The sequence below is a fragment of the Perissodus microlepis genome, chromosome 20, assembly GCF_051167445.1.
Source record: "Perissodus microlepis isolate ML-2025 ecotype Zambia chromosome 20, ASM5116744v1, whole genome shotgun sequence".
Classification (NCBI taxonomy): Eukaryota; Metazoa; Chordata; class Actinopteri; order Cichliformes; family Cichlidae; genus Perissodus; species Perissodus microlepis.
The window spans coordinates 22,418,954-22,433,108 of NC_140480.1; the positions used below are offsets into that span (position 1 = coordinate 22,418,954).

The following is a 14,155-nucleotide window of genomic DNA, read 5'->3' on the forward strand; positions in this document are numbered from 1 at the left end:
TCACTCAAACTTAATTTGTTTCTCTTTTCATGTAAATCCTACTGCTAAGATGAATGATTCTAAAAGAAAACAACTATTTTATAGAGCAAAAAAGAGCAAAAACATTTCTAAAATTAAGCAATTTCCTATCAAAATTGCTTAATAAACATTTATTTTATTTTATTTTATTTTATTTTATTTTAATATATTTTTATTTTTTATTTTATTAGCATTTTCCTTAAATGTGTTAAATATATATTTTCTCATCTAAATGTCCACTGAGCTGTGAGCCAGGGGGCGGTAATGCGCCTTAACATTGGTTGCCAACCAAGAAGAAGAAGCTGTGAGCCAGGAGGGAGGGGGTGAGCGAGTCCTGAGTGATTCGCTTACGATTCAGCACAGGAGGGAGGGGGTGAGCGAGTCCTTAGTGATTCGCTTACGCTTACGATTCAGCACAGGAGGGAGGGGGTTAGTGAGTCCTGAGTGATTCGTTCGCTCTATGATTCAGCACAGGAGGTAGGGGGTTAGTGAGTCCCGAGTGATTCGCTTAGGCTTACGATTCAGCACAGGAAGGAGGGGGTTAGTGAGTGAGTGAGTGATTCGTTCGCTCTATGATTCAGCACAGGAGGGAGGGGGTGAGCGAGTCCTGAGTGATTCGCTTACGATTCAGCACAGGAAGGGAGGGGGTGAGTAGCTCAAATGTGCTGTTAGCAGAGCGATGCTACTGTGAACCGAGGAGCTATTTTCTTGATGTGAGCTTCTACTCAGGGTTTTTTCTTCCAGTTCAGAGCAGAAATTTTTTCGTTACGATACTGGATGTTGTGTTTTTCTCCACAATTTTAATTATAAGCTAGATACATTGCTGCTAACAGGAACAGGGATGAGTCAGTGAGTCAGTTGGGCTTGTGAATCATGATTCATGAATCAGTAAAGTGATTCTCGAGTATTGAACGATTCGTTCATGATTCGCGCATCACTAGTGTGACTTCTTCTTTCCTTTTTTTTTCTACCAGTATACCACAGAAGGGCCACTGCGCTCGTGTGTTTTGGTTTGTTTTCCAAAAGCACCGTATCCAAGGCAACTTTTTCTAGTTGTGTTTATTGTACTTTTCTGTAAACACGTGAGTTGAGTTGTCACAGCTGGTAAGTAGTTTAACACACTGGAAATTATTTGTGGACACGGATGATATGTTGCCTGTTCTTGCACGCTTTAACCAAATTGTTTAATTCTGTCTTCTAGTTTATACATACAGAGATTAACGCAATGGACAAAGACTCCGTGCTAATTCATATCCTGAAGTCAAAGGGCACTCCTACGCTCCTTGGTGGAGACCTGCCTTTCAGAGTCATAAACGACAATAAGTACATATCCCCACTCTCTGCAGAAGGCGAAGTGAGAGAGGAAAACTTGCCCACCGTGGATCAAGCCATCCACACAGCCCTGAGTGGTGAGAACAAAACTGTTATCCTGATAGGCTCAGAAGGATCAGGTAAAACCACTACTGTGGAGAAGCTCGTTGTGGACTGGGCAAAGGGTGTACATCTACAGAACTTTGAATATGTCTTCCATTTCCGTTTCAAGGACTTAAATGCTCGTGAAGATGCACTCTCTTTAGAAACCTTAATCCAACGCTGTCACCACTATTTCCCTCCTCAGTCCATGCATCTGGTTCTGCAGAAGCCCGAGGATGTGCTGTTTGTTTTTGATGGTCTGAATGAGTGTAAGTACAGCCTGGACCCCTCTGTGCTCACCCTCTGCTCTCACCCGACCCAGGCAGTTTCAGTGGACTGTTTAGTGGCCAGTCTGCTTCACAGATCTCTGCTGAAAGGAGCTGCAGTTGTGTTGGCCATCAGGCCAACGGCGAATATGAAGTTTCTTAGCGGTTCCCAGGTGAAAGTGTTAGGGTTTCTGAAGCCCCAAAGAAAAGCTTTCGTAAACTGCTTCTTTACAGATGCTGCTGCTGCCAACAAAGCACTTATGCACATGGAGAGGTCTCTGGGCTTTTATGATTTCTGTACATCTCCAAGATTTTGTTGGACAGTTTGCTCTGTTTATAAGCCTCTTATTGATTCTGGAGGAAAACTTCCCGAGACTTTATCTCAGCTGTTTGTAGATATCCTGGTTGGCTTGATCCAGACGCTCTCGCTGAGTCAAGCAGAGGGCACAGAGCTGGTGTTGGCCCTCGGCAGGATGGCTTCTCATTGCTCTGTTGAGCAGCATTTGAGCTGCACCAAAGCGCAGATGTATTCCTTTGGCTTTCAACAGTTTCTCACCTCAGTTGATACTTTCCTGCGAGTAGATGGTGAAATGGAGTCTGAAACATGTGTGCTCTCGTTCCACTCGCAGCTGATCCAGGAGTTCATCCTGGCATTGTCTTTCTTTTTGGGCAAGATGACGTATACGAGTGCTGAGAAGATGCTGAAGAAGCACGAAGATGGTACAAAGTTTCTAGATGTTTTCCTTTCAGGGCTTTCTGAACCAACTCAGCGCAGACCACTGGAGAACTTCCTGGGAGAGTTCAACCCTGATCGGGTCAAAGATTTCAAGCAGTGGTTTAAAAGCAGCTCAGAGGAAGCACTGCAGGGATATAATGCAGACGAGCACTATAGATGCTTCCGCCTGCTTCATCAAGCTCAAAATGAGAGCTTGGTTAAGGAGATCATCAACTCCTCAGCACGAATAGGCCTCAGCTATGGCAGCCTGACCCTTCAAGACTGTGTACCTTGGAGTTATGTGGTTACATGCCTTGGTGGGACGAAGTCGTTGAATCTGTACAATACAAAGAATCTAACAGAGGAGATGGCAGAAGTCCTGGCTCCAACTATGAGTCTATCACTCAAGATAGTGTAAGACAGGTTTAGATAAAATTGACATCATTTGATTCATATGTTCAAAGTGCATTGATTGTTGCTTTAAACTGTGCTGTCCACCCGCCAGCTTGCAAAGAAGCTTTTTGAGTACTGGGGCTGTTCCTCATCTCGCTTCAGCTCTCAACAGAGGAATTACCACGGAGCTGGATCTCTCTTACTCCCGCCTTGGTGACGAAAAGTTCAAAATCCTCTGCACTGGACTCAGAGACTGCAAGATACAAGAATTATGGTAAGAATGGCCCTTTTTTTTTTAAGCAATCTTTGTTTTTAAAATTTGAAGAATGATTTACCTGCTTTGGGTTTTAGTCTTCAAAGTTGCAATCTGACAGAGGAAAGCTGTGAAGACCTGGTTTCTGTGCTGACCTCAGGCACCTCTCAGCTATGCTTGTTAGTAATGTCATTCAATAAGATTGGGGACCAGGGATTTGCAAAACTGTGCGACGCACTGCATAGCCCTCACTGCAAACTTCAAGAACTCAAGTATGTACTTCAATAGTGTAGTTTTCATTAAAACTTTTGTATCCTGTATGCTTTTATATAAATCACTGACATACACACATAATTATTGTTTATTGAAAGGCTTGACGGATGTGATCTGACTGAAGCATCCATGAAGGTTTTTTCTGCAGCTTTGCGTTCTGGACAATCAGAGCTGAAAAAAGTGATACTGGCACGAAACACGATGGATGACAGCGGAGTGGAGGCTTTGTGCGTATCCCTGCAACATCCACTCTGTAAACTACAGAGCCTCAAGTAAGACTATTTAAATAAAACTGCATCTGTAGATTTTTTTAAATAATGTAAAATATAAGAACACAAAAATCACATCCATACATATTTTTCTGCCTTTTAACTTTTCTTTTAGTCTCTATACGTGCCAGCTGACAGGCGCATGCTGCTCTCATCTGAAGGAGGCCTTAATGTCAGAGTACTGTACTCTAGCAGAGCTGGAGCTGTCAGTGAATGAGTTGGGCCAGGAGGGGGCGCTGTTGCTCTGCCAAGCCCTACGACGGCCTGGTTGCCCTTTAGAAAAACTTGGGTAGACTCATTTGTATTAACTTTTTAGTGACAGAGCACCACTTTTCTCAAATGTCTAGTGAATTTCAGATAACAGCATTATTGTGTGCTTTTCCCCACCCTACAGTTTGACACGATGTGAGTTAACTCGACCGGTCTTTGAGGAACTGGGCTCAGTGCTGAAAAGTGGGACTTCTCAACTTAAGTCCCTGAGCGTGGGTTTAAATAACGTAGGAGACCAAGGGGTTAAACATCTCTGGGATGCTGTTGCACACCCAAGCTGCCTGTTGGAAGAGCTGGAGTGAGTTGAAAAAATGATGTGATCATAATCACCACATTATAGTCCACTACATTTAAATGTTGGTCTGTTTGTTTTGTAGTGTTGAAATGACCCAGCTGACCAATGCCTGCGTTGAAGACTTGTGCACTGCAATAAGAGCCAGTAAGACACTGAAGAAGCTGGAAATGAGAAACAACTCACTGACCGATGCTTCCATCCCAGCACTTGTCCAGGTCATGCAGGACAGCCACGGGATGCAGGAGATGAAGTAAGCGCGATTCACTTTAGTTAATAACGCTTAAGCCAGAGTGTGCAACAGTTTTCGGGCACACGAAAGAAAATTGTCTAACCACTGCTGTTGTTTCTAACTCTTTCAGCCTGAAGTACAATGATTTCAGCGAAGACCTTTTTGAGATGTTGGAGAAGTGCACGAAAATAATATACTGAAGAAGCTTGACTCAGATTGCTTAAAAATTACTTTAAGTTTTGTTTTCTAAGTATTATTGTTGATTATTATAGATGTTACTCATGGAGATTTTTGCTTGCTACAGCAGTGAGGACAGGAAGGTTGTAATGCGTACGCATGTTTATACGATGAATCCCAACAGTTCCAAAATGTTCCTACCATTTACTCTTCCAATAAAATATATTTAAATTATTATGGTTATGCTTTCATCATATGAAATAAGGCAATGTGTGAAGACAGTTTTCACAGTCAAGACAGTAGTTTTCATTCTACACTCATTACATTATAAAGAATGAAAGAAAATCACCACTGGGTTTGATGCAAATGTTTTATTACGAAATCTTTGGTTTTTTTGAATCAGGACATCTTTGGCATTTGGAATTGTATTCTAAAGCCTAACTCAGTAAGGCAAATGACGTGATTTCTTCTTTCATTAGTCAAACATTTTACCAAGTTTCAAAATAGAAATTATTGACATGTACATATGCAGCAGTAGCCGTGTGAGCAGTCATCCATTTGGTGCTGTTTAGTGTAACTTTAAGAACACACACACACGCAAACACACGTTGCTGTCCACTCCTGTAAGCAAACAGCAGATGTAAACTTCACACTATAAAAGTCTGTATGCCACACTGGAGTTCCTCTGTTCAGGTCCTCCCTCTGTTTGAAAAACACATTTTTCTGAGTGGGCAACAGTTCTTCTCAGAAGGTCACAGTGATACGGTGGGTTTCACAGGCACGCTGGTGAATGAAGGCCACACTGGAAACAAAATATCCCCTCTTTGGTACTCAGTGGTCATGAGCTTCTCCATTAAGGTTACTGGTGCGACTGTTGCCCTTGAGGGTTTGGTTCCGGCTTGGGTCTGTACTGCTACAAATGTCCTCTTCAGAGCTGCTCTCTATGTCACTGCGATCGTCTTTCGCCACCTGTAAAAGCAGTATTAGTTTAACTACTAGTTATGAATCATGGCTTAAAAACTGAACCTCATGCTAGCTCCAATGTGAGACTATAAGTACCCTAATGAATTTAAGCTGATGTTAAGCGAGTAATGTTTACCATGGTCACATCATTGCTAATGTTATCTGATTAGCATGATAGAAAAACTGAGATACTGAGGGATCTTGGTGCTAGATTAAATGTGGCTGTATTACAAACAATAGCACAGTTTAGCCTTAGTATCATATACTGAAATTGACAAAATGTGACAGGATACAAGAGGGGAGGGAAACCCAGCTGCCTTGGTTAAATGTGAAAATCAATTTCCACAACCGATCCCAAAACTAACCTTTCCCCTGAAAATGGCTTTGATGGCAATGCCCATGATGAGGTAGAACCAGATGATGTGAAGGCACTGCAGGACCAGCAGCAACCCATTCAACAGCCACCAGGCCCGATAAGGCCCGGCAATCTCCCAGCTCTCAACCAGAACACTGTGAATAATCCTACAACAAAAACATGCAGATTTTTAGCAGATGTATCTGTATATAACAGTTAAGAAAATAGTAATAAACAGGTGAGAAGATAACAAGAGTTTTACAATAAATATAAGGAAGAAAGCTCTTGTTTTTCCTCACCAGAAGGGAAAGATGACAAGTCGACAGATGAAAAAGCTTATGCTGAACAAGACAAAGAGGCCATCACATAGCCTCTGGTACTTGGCATAGTTTGCCATCTTGGCTGCCTTAGGAATAAATAATACATTAGGGATTAATAATAATAATAATAATAATAATAACAATGATAAGAATAAAACCCACTGTTGTAATATACACCAGTGTCACACTGTTACTGTAATGTCAATACGTTGTTTCTCTGTAAAACTGGTAGTACAAGTATCTCACATCACAGCTTCTGTGTTCCTAGCTGTGTTTCCATACATGTTGGATACCTACATGGGCAGCCTTGCTAGGTTAAGCCAAGAGCCCTCTTTACCAGGATCATGTCTAACATCTAAAAATCTAAAAGATTTACTTTACCTCGAGGAAGATGTCAGATGCATCATGCACACACATGACCATACTGCCAGCTCTTATCATGTTGTTGCCATAGGAGAAAGTGATGAGAAGTATGGTAGCCAGATGGTGGACAAGCATAATCACGAAATCCTGCCATCAGAAAAACAAATGTAGGTAACAAAAGAAAGGTAATGAGGTAGAGAAGACGTTCGTGTTACTGGCACATTAAATAATAGCATAATAACTTGATATTATGGACACAAGAATGCAGTTTATCATACAAAGTGAAAATACTGGAATGGCAGGGTAGGGCGTAGAGTTACATGTATTTGAACAGTCATGTGTATTTGAACCTGAAGTTTTGATGAAACAAAAAGCCAACATTTGGCCCACTTTTAAACAGTGCAGAGAATCAGAAGTGAAACATGAGTTCACACGATGGTGTAAAAGCAAATCACTATGTGAATCTGAGGATGAATTAGCTTGTAATTCAAGTTGTTTAGCTTTTCTGTTGAGTTCTCACTCTGCTCATGTAGGCATTACTATTGTCCATTTTTAGTGTTATGTGCACACATCTGTAGCTAATGAGAATATATGCAGAGTCTATAAAGTTCAGTTTGTCATTTTTAGTTTGATTTTACATAACGATAGATGTTAAACTTCCACCTACTCTCTATCAGGCTTAAAACATTTATTTAGACTGTCACAAATTTGTGTTTGTCTGATACCAACCTCACTGATGTAGCTCATTTTTGTACTTTATTTTGAACAAAAACAAATTAAATAAACCATTCATCTATTTAACACACTCCAGCTATTCATCCAACCAAGCATGTCTTTGGACAGTGGAAGGAAATCGTGTACGTACAGTATTGTAAATCCATGCATGTGTTCTCTGTGCCTGCAAACTCCACACATAAAGGCCCTAACTGGCTAGCAAGGTCCAAGCCCAGAACCATATTGCTTTGAGGCACCATGCCATGCCTAATCCAATTATTTCTTCTTCTTCTGTCGGTCACTACAGTGGATCATCTCTCATCCTTTCCCATCTCGCCCTTTCCTTTGTACCGCCTGTCACACCAACCCTCTCCTTCTCTACATTCATAAGCCTTCTCTGTGATCGCTCCCTATTTCTATTCCCTGGCAGCTCAATTTTTAATATCCTTTGTCTAATATAACTGGTATCCCTAACCTGCAACTGCAACCAATTTCAAAATTTAGCAATGTCACACAACTACATTTACCACTTTAAATCCATAAAGTGGGAACACATGTTCCAGATTTGTTGATTAGAACCTGCTTAGGTGGTAACAGGAGGAATCTCTTATTTAAACCTCTTATTTAAACCTTTGACATCTGGAATCTTGTGTTCTTTAATTATTCACTTTTAGTGTGTGGTCTTACCATGCCATGATCTAAAAAGCGTTCTTAAAAAGTTTTCATTACAAAGGCTGGATTCCTTCAAGTCTGACAAAGGAAGAGCTCCAAATCATTTGGCATAAGACAATCACCTGTAAGGAAAATCCTTTACAAGTGGCACAGAATAAAAACAGCTTTTAGCATATGAAGCTCATCCCAAATCTAAAGCGTGGCACTGGAAGTATTATAGTACTACAGCTTTGCAGTTATTAATTGCTCATTAAATTCTGCATCATATTGTGCTTAAAGAAAATGGAAATGCCCACGAGCTGAGGTGGACCTGGAAGGTGCCCTTTTAAAGGGCAAAAGGATCCTCAGCACACAAATGCATCAAATGGGTAGTTTAGAAAGAAGAAATAGAGGGTTATGGAACGGCCCACAGTCAGGAAGAAAAATGAAGCTCCCTGAAATGTTGCAGGCAGATTTGAAATAGGCTGTAATTTTCTTTGTGGTTGTGTTCAAGCGTTTACATCTGTAGACACAGTTTAAAACAAGATCAAATGCTGGCCTGCCCAAACACATGAAAAACAAGCCAATTTCCATGTGATCTACTTATTTTTGAATGTATACTTTATTGTCCTTTTAGCCAGAGCACATAATCAAGATACAATCCTACACGCTTCCTTTAAGAAAAAAAAAAAAGGATTTGGCTTTGATACAAAAGGCAATGTGCATTTATTGAGGCTATTAATAGTTAGTTAGGCCGGTTGTTGTTGGACTCACCTTTCTTTTAATGTCTATGAACTGGGAAAACATCAGAGACCAATAAAAAGCCAGCTCTACAAGATAGTAGCTGTGCTGTTCAGGACTCAGTGGCTTTGGGAGAGAGTGAAAGAAACACACCTTTGATAAATATGTAGCAATACCAACTGACCTGTTAACATTATGGTGGTAAACAGAGTCTCCTTATAATAAAAGTAATCAAATATAATGCGTAAGCAGAAAAAATATTAACCTGAAAAGGGTAGTTCTGCCAACACTCTCTGGTATCCCACATCCACGATGTCTGAAGGAAACAGATTACAAAAACATGCATTATACTGATGCAGGTTCACCTATTATGAGCCAACGATACGAACCGCTTCCGTGAACCGTAATAGTATTGCAGAGGGCAAAAAGTACATTTTAAACTTACCGACCACAGATGGTTGATGCCATAAATAAAAATCGCCAGGTAAAAAGTGAAACGCCACCTGAAAGGAAAGAGAAGAATAGAAAGACGAATTTAGCATACACCGGAGCACACTCCCAGTGATCATTTTAACATTTACTAAGTAGCACTTAGACTGGCATCTGTAAGGTTTCAAAACCAAAGTACTTGGCCTATTTACATTTTTACTTGAAGAGTGTATCAAAAGTGATCACCAAGATGGTTAAAATACATTTTAAGAGATATTTTTACTAAATATTATGGCAACCCATCTAGAAAATTCTTGTGAACAACTACTGTCTGCAAAGTATTAAGCTAAGTCCTCAAGCAGATGCTGACAAGCACATTGGATTAATTCTCTGGGGACCGTGGATGCCTGCGCAGCATTTCAAAACAATTTATATGACAGGAGCTTATATGCACGTGCATGGACTAGCGCTGTTAAATCCCCTCAATTGTTTGTACATTACAAAGCAGAAACCCCTGTAGAAACCTACGTACATGCTCTCACAGAACTTTTTCTGTGTGCTGGGCCTGTCCTGGTTCCGACGGACGCGAAACCATCTCTGTATTTTCCGTACATCCCAGTCCAGCTGCTTGGAGAGTCCCTCCAGTTGCCTTTCATCTGGACTCTAAAGAGAACAAACATAAAATAACTCTCCACTCCTTGTAAAACCACAAAACCAATGGGTATGCCTGTCACATGACAATAGGTATTGACTGAACATATCATTATGACTGTGGCGGTGTGTTCCAGTGCAATAACATCATGTTGCTGCTGCAGTGTGTACAGGGACGTGTAATAGACTACAGAACAAACACGGGCTTTATGTACCGCTTTGGACTGATACAGCCTCTCCAGGATAGCATTGGGCTGAGCTTGCCGAGGCACTCCCGCCTGAATCTGAAGTATGTGGGCACAGGGCTTGGCCACTAGCCTGTATATACACAGACAGAGGGGCAAAAAGAAGAGGGTGGGGAAGCAGAAGTGTATGGTATTAGAAGAGAAATTCACACAGGGAGAGACTTAGAGAGAGTTGTTTAGTGTCTACAAGAAAAACAAAACAAAACAGAGGGTTATCCAACATTTGCTAGGAGATTCCACCATTTACATGAGCTGAGGAGCTTTCACAGTTTGCCCACAGAGTTACGCCTTGCATACATTTGTTTAAGACGAAGGAAGCATAACAGAAGCTATAGGGGGAGACACAAGGAAATGCTGAAATGAAGGGATCCTGAGGAATGTTGCACCTAGCCTAAACAAAGTTCGTCATGTGAGAGTATGGGACGCAGAGTATGGGAAGGATACTCTGCCTACCAAAATGCTAATTTGTGTCACAGGATCATCTGGTTGACTCGACCGGTGTTTATTAAATTCATCACACATCAGCCTAAAAACACCCAACATATCTAGAACAGTTTTCACAACACGGAAAAAAGAAGAAAAAAAACCTCTGAATGAATAGCAGCACAGAGTAGACAGGGCTGTCCCTGAATGCTCAATTTCAGACCGTTTCCATGAACCAAAACTAAGCTGAAAAACATGACTTTTAGTGCAGTCGTGAGGTTTGGACAGAGGAAAACCTTGTTTAAAAATCACATAACGTGCAATGCCATTCCCTTAAATGTAATTCTCTCATTCCAGAGTATGCCAGAGGAGTCATTTTAATATACCTCCTACGTAAAGACGTAGCTTACCTGCACAAATTCTTTAATTAACCAGATTATCTCATCGGAAATGTTACTTGAAAGAGTCGAGTTAGCCAGAAAATCAGGTTTTTTTTGCTCAGTTTGAAAATCCCGTTTGTCAAGGAGGGTGACTCATGTAAGGCTTCTCTAACTGGCTCAAATGTAATTGGGGCCATAAACTGCAGCTTCCAGGACTGAAAAGTGACACCAGTGCATGAGTGCTTTGAAAAACGGGCAAAGTTCATCGGAGTGCACCGCACAAAAAATCTAAAACTAAAGTGTCAAAACAATGCTTCACGAAGCAACGAGTAGCATCAGTGTGTGTACCTTCATCTTTTATATACAGTCTATGAATGAGATTGAAGGTATAATTAATATTAAGGTGCCATACCAGCTCCAGCTTTTCAGCTTTGTTATGCAAAAGCAATAAACCAGATCTAGATTAGGAACCAGCACCAGGAGTGATTTGGTTGGAAAGGCGTATCTGTTTTGACTGCCTGGATCAGGACTGGAAGTAGTGACTGAGAATCACAGAGCTACTGAAGAGAACCACTGCTTATTGGTATAATATTGGTACAGAGTAGTGTCCATTGCTAGACATTTTATTCAAACAGGAAAACAGGAAGTGAAAGAGCTAGTGAGCAAATCAGAAAGAATGTATGACCTGCATCCCCCTCCCTCCAAAAAAAAAAAAAAAAACAACAAAAAAAACTTGTTTCTGTTTCTCATCAGCAGTGTCATCACCTCACAACAATGCAAACACTGTAAAATATAAAACTGCCACAAAAGCCAATAAAAATTCTTGCATTCTTACATATTCTTGTTAAAAAGAGATAGTCTATAATTATCTGTCACAAGAAAAGCCACGTGACAGGATTTTTGTTAACATAGTAGGTCCACAGAGAGTTGCTAGTCTCCAGAGAGAGTGACTCATATATTAAAGTTCATGTAGCAACATTTGTATGGTGCAGTTTGGGGTAATCTTTTCTTTGTAAGTAAAAGTTCTCGAAGCCCAATCATACCGGTGCAGAACAAACTAGCGCTACACAGACACACAAAAATCTATTTTACCTTTCAAACAGCAGTCTCAGAAAGTAAACTACGGCAGCCAGAGGGAAGGCATACAGCATGTCCCAGAGTCTGGGGTACTCCACGCCAGGTGGTGGATGCTCCAAGTCCGCCCAAGTGACATTTTCAGGAAGCCAAAACCTTTCACTCCAAATCCAGGCTGAGATAAAGGAAGTCATCGGGGAGAAGCAAAACACAGCAGATCAGCTGCAGCAAATGAGGTAACTGAGAGAAAAAACTGCCGTACATGTAGTAGTAGCTCAGGCTAGCTAAAGAAAAACTTAGCAGTCATTCCTCCCTCCTTCTTCCTTTCCCTGCTGTTGTAATAGCAGAACTAAGTTATCTAAGCATCTCTTCTGGTTCACTCCTATGACTAAACTCCACAGACACGTAACAGCTACGACTCTCCGAGGTAACACCCACCTCAATTATTATTCACAAAAGTGCTTCCACTGGTTCCGTGCTGCTCGCCGTAACGTCGTGCCTATTGTAGGAGGAGTCAAAGGCAGCTGAAGCTAACACGGAGTCGGTTACGCCTCCAATTAGCGGCAAACGTTATTCATTAGCTAATGCTAGGTTAACCATTAAAAAACTAACTTACTTAGTATGTTAAAACTAACTTACTAACAGTGGTTAAACTTTCTTACATCGTGGAGTGATTGTGTTGGTAAGTTGTAGCAGTTAAAAGGGTTTTTAGCCACATTTAATGCCTCAATTTTAAGTAAACGGGCATAAATGATAGCCGTTTGTAATGCTATCTAAATAACCTAGCTAGAGAGACAGATGTGCATATACACACACACACATATGTGTGTGTGTGTGTATATATATATATATTAGGTAAGGTAAGGTAAGGTAACTTAATTTATACCCACAGGTAAATTTGCTTTACAGAAAAATGATAGCAGTTGGCATCCCTTCAAAAACACACATACCTAATAAATATAAACCTCACTGTTGCACATATATAGTAATCTACAGTATATATATATATATATATATATATATATATATATATGTAACTGAAGGCGATTAGTTACATCTAAACCAGGGGTGTCAAACATGATGCTTGCAGGCCAGAATCAGCTGGTAAAGACTCCAAACCGACCCATTCATACTGTATCAAGTAATTAAGCTATAGATAAACAAGAGAGGTTCCTGTTCATTCACTATTTGACTGCAGAATTTGTGTTTATTTTTTTTAATATTATTATAACAATAGTAATAATTATAACTTGCTTAATTGTAATTTTTGTAGTAACCAGAATTAAAAGTTGCTTCAAAAAATGTACAAACAATAGCAGCATTAAAACATTACAAAGTACACTCACAGCCATTACTAGGTACACCTTGCTAGTCCTTGGTTGGACTTCCTTTTGTCTTCAGAAAACCCTCAATGTTCTTAAAAATTCCTCAGAGATTTTAGACCATATTTACATGATAGCATCACACCATTACTGCACATCCATAACATGAATCTCCTTTTACACCCCATCTCAAAGGTGCTCCATTGGCTTGAGTTCTGGTGACTGTGGAGGCCATGATACAGTGAACTCTTTGTCATGGTCAAGAAACAAGTTTGACATGATCTGAGTTTTGTGAAATGGTGTGTTGTGTTGGTGGAAGTACCTATAAGAAGATAGGTAAACTGTGGTCATAAAGGGATGGAACAATACTCAGGTAAACTAAGCCATTTAAATGATGTTTAGTGCTACTAAGGTCCTAAAGTGTGCCAAAAATATTCCCCACACCAGTACACCAACAACAACCTGAACCATTGATACAAGGTATTATTACATTGTTGCTTTTTTAGTAATAGAATACCTACCATACAAATGTTGCTGCAGAAATTGAGACTCATCAGGCCAGGCAGTGGTGACTATGTGCAAATTGTATCCTTAGTTTCTTGTTCTTAGCTGACAGGAGTGGCGCCCAGTGTGGTCTTCTGCTGCTATAACCCATTTGCTTCAAGGTTTGACATCTTACATTCACAGATTCTCTTCTACATACCTTGATTCCAATGAGTGTTTATTAGACTTACTGTTGCCTTCCCATCAGCTCAGACCAACTGGGTTTTTCTTCTGACATCAACAAGGTATTTTCTTCCTGAAAACTGAAACCCACTGGATAAAACAATGAAAAAAATTCTAATCTTTACACCGCAAGTCTGAACTTAATGTTTGACATGCTGGTTGAAGTTGAGACATTGAACTAAGATAATGACAACATTTCTAGCAAATTCTTTTGGGTCATTTGTTAG

The 14,155-nt window shown here is 40.4% G+C and overlaps 2 protein-coding genes across 3 annotated transcripts; one reads left to right on the forward strand and one right to left on the reverse strand.

The window, feature by feature from the left end:
* The first annotated feature begins 229 nt into the window (after positions 1 to 229).
* On the forward strand, positions 230 to 4,806 carry LOC146364505 (NACHT, LRR and PYD domains-containing protein 12). Its single transcript, XM_084916984.1, has 9 exons — positions 230 to 1,122; positions 1,220 to 2,826; positions 2,918 to 3,079; positions 3,157 to 3,330; positions 3,430 to 3,603; positions 3,716 to 3,889; positions 3,995 to 4,168; positions 4,248 to 4,415; positions 4,525 to 4,806. The coding sequence occupies exons 2-9, from the start codon at positions 1,244 to 1,246 to the stop codon at positions 4,592 to 4,594; spliced, it is 2,679 nt and encodes an 892-aa protein (XP_084773110.1). The 5' UTR covers positions 230 to 1,122; positions 1,220 to 1,243; the 3' UTR covers positions 4,595 to 4,806.
* Positions 4,807 to 4,927: 121 nt separating this feature from the next.
* Positions 4,928 to 12,490, reverse strand: LOC146364506 (ceramide synthase 5-like). Of its 2 annotated transcripts, XM_084916990.1 has the most exons (11): positions 12,319 to 12,490; positions 11,899 to 12,055; positions 9,974 to 10,076; positions 9,640 to 9,770; positions 9,124 to 9,181; positions 8,944 to 8,994; positions 8,712 to 8,804; positions 6,591 to 6,719; positions 6,189 to 6,295; positions 5,900 to 6,056; positions 4,928 to 5,540 (listed from the first exon to the last, which is right to left on the reverse strand). In XM_084916990.1, the coding sequence occupies exons 2-11, from the start codon at positions 11,955 to 11,957 to the stop codon at positions 5,403 to 5,405; spliced, it is 1,026 nt and encodes a 341-aa protein (XP_084773116.1). In that variant the 5' UTR covers positions 11,958 to 12,055; positions 12,319 to 12,490; the 3' UTR covers positions 4,928 to 5,402. The 2 variants fall into 2 exon arrangements, with proteins under 2 accessions (XP_084773116.1, XP_084773115.1); XM_084916989.1 differs by lacking the exon at positions 12,319 to 12,490 and having other exon boundaries at positions 11,899 to 12,307.
* Between the last annotated feature and the right edge of the window lie 1,665 nt (positions 12,491 to 14,155).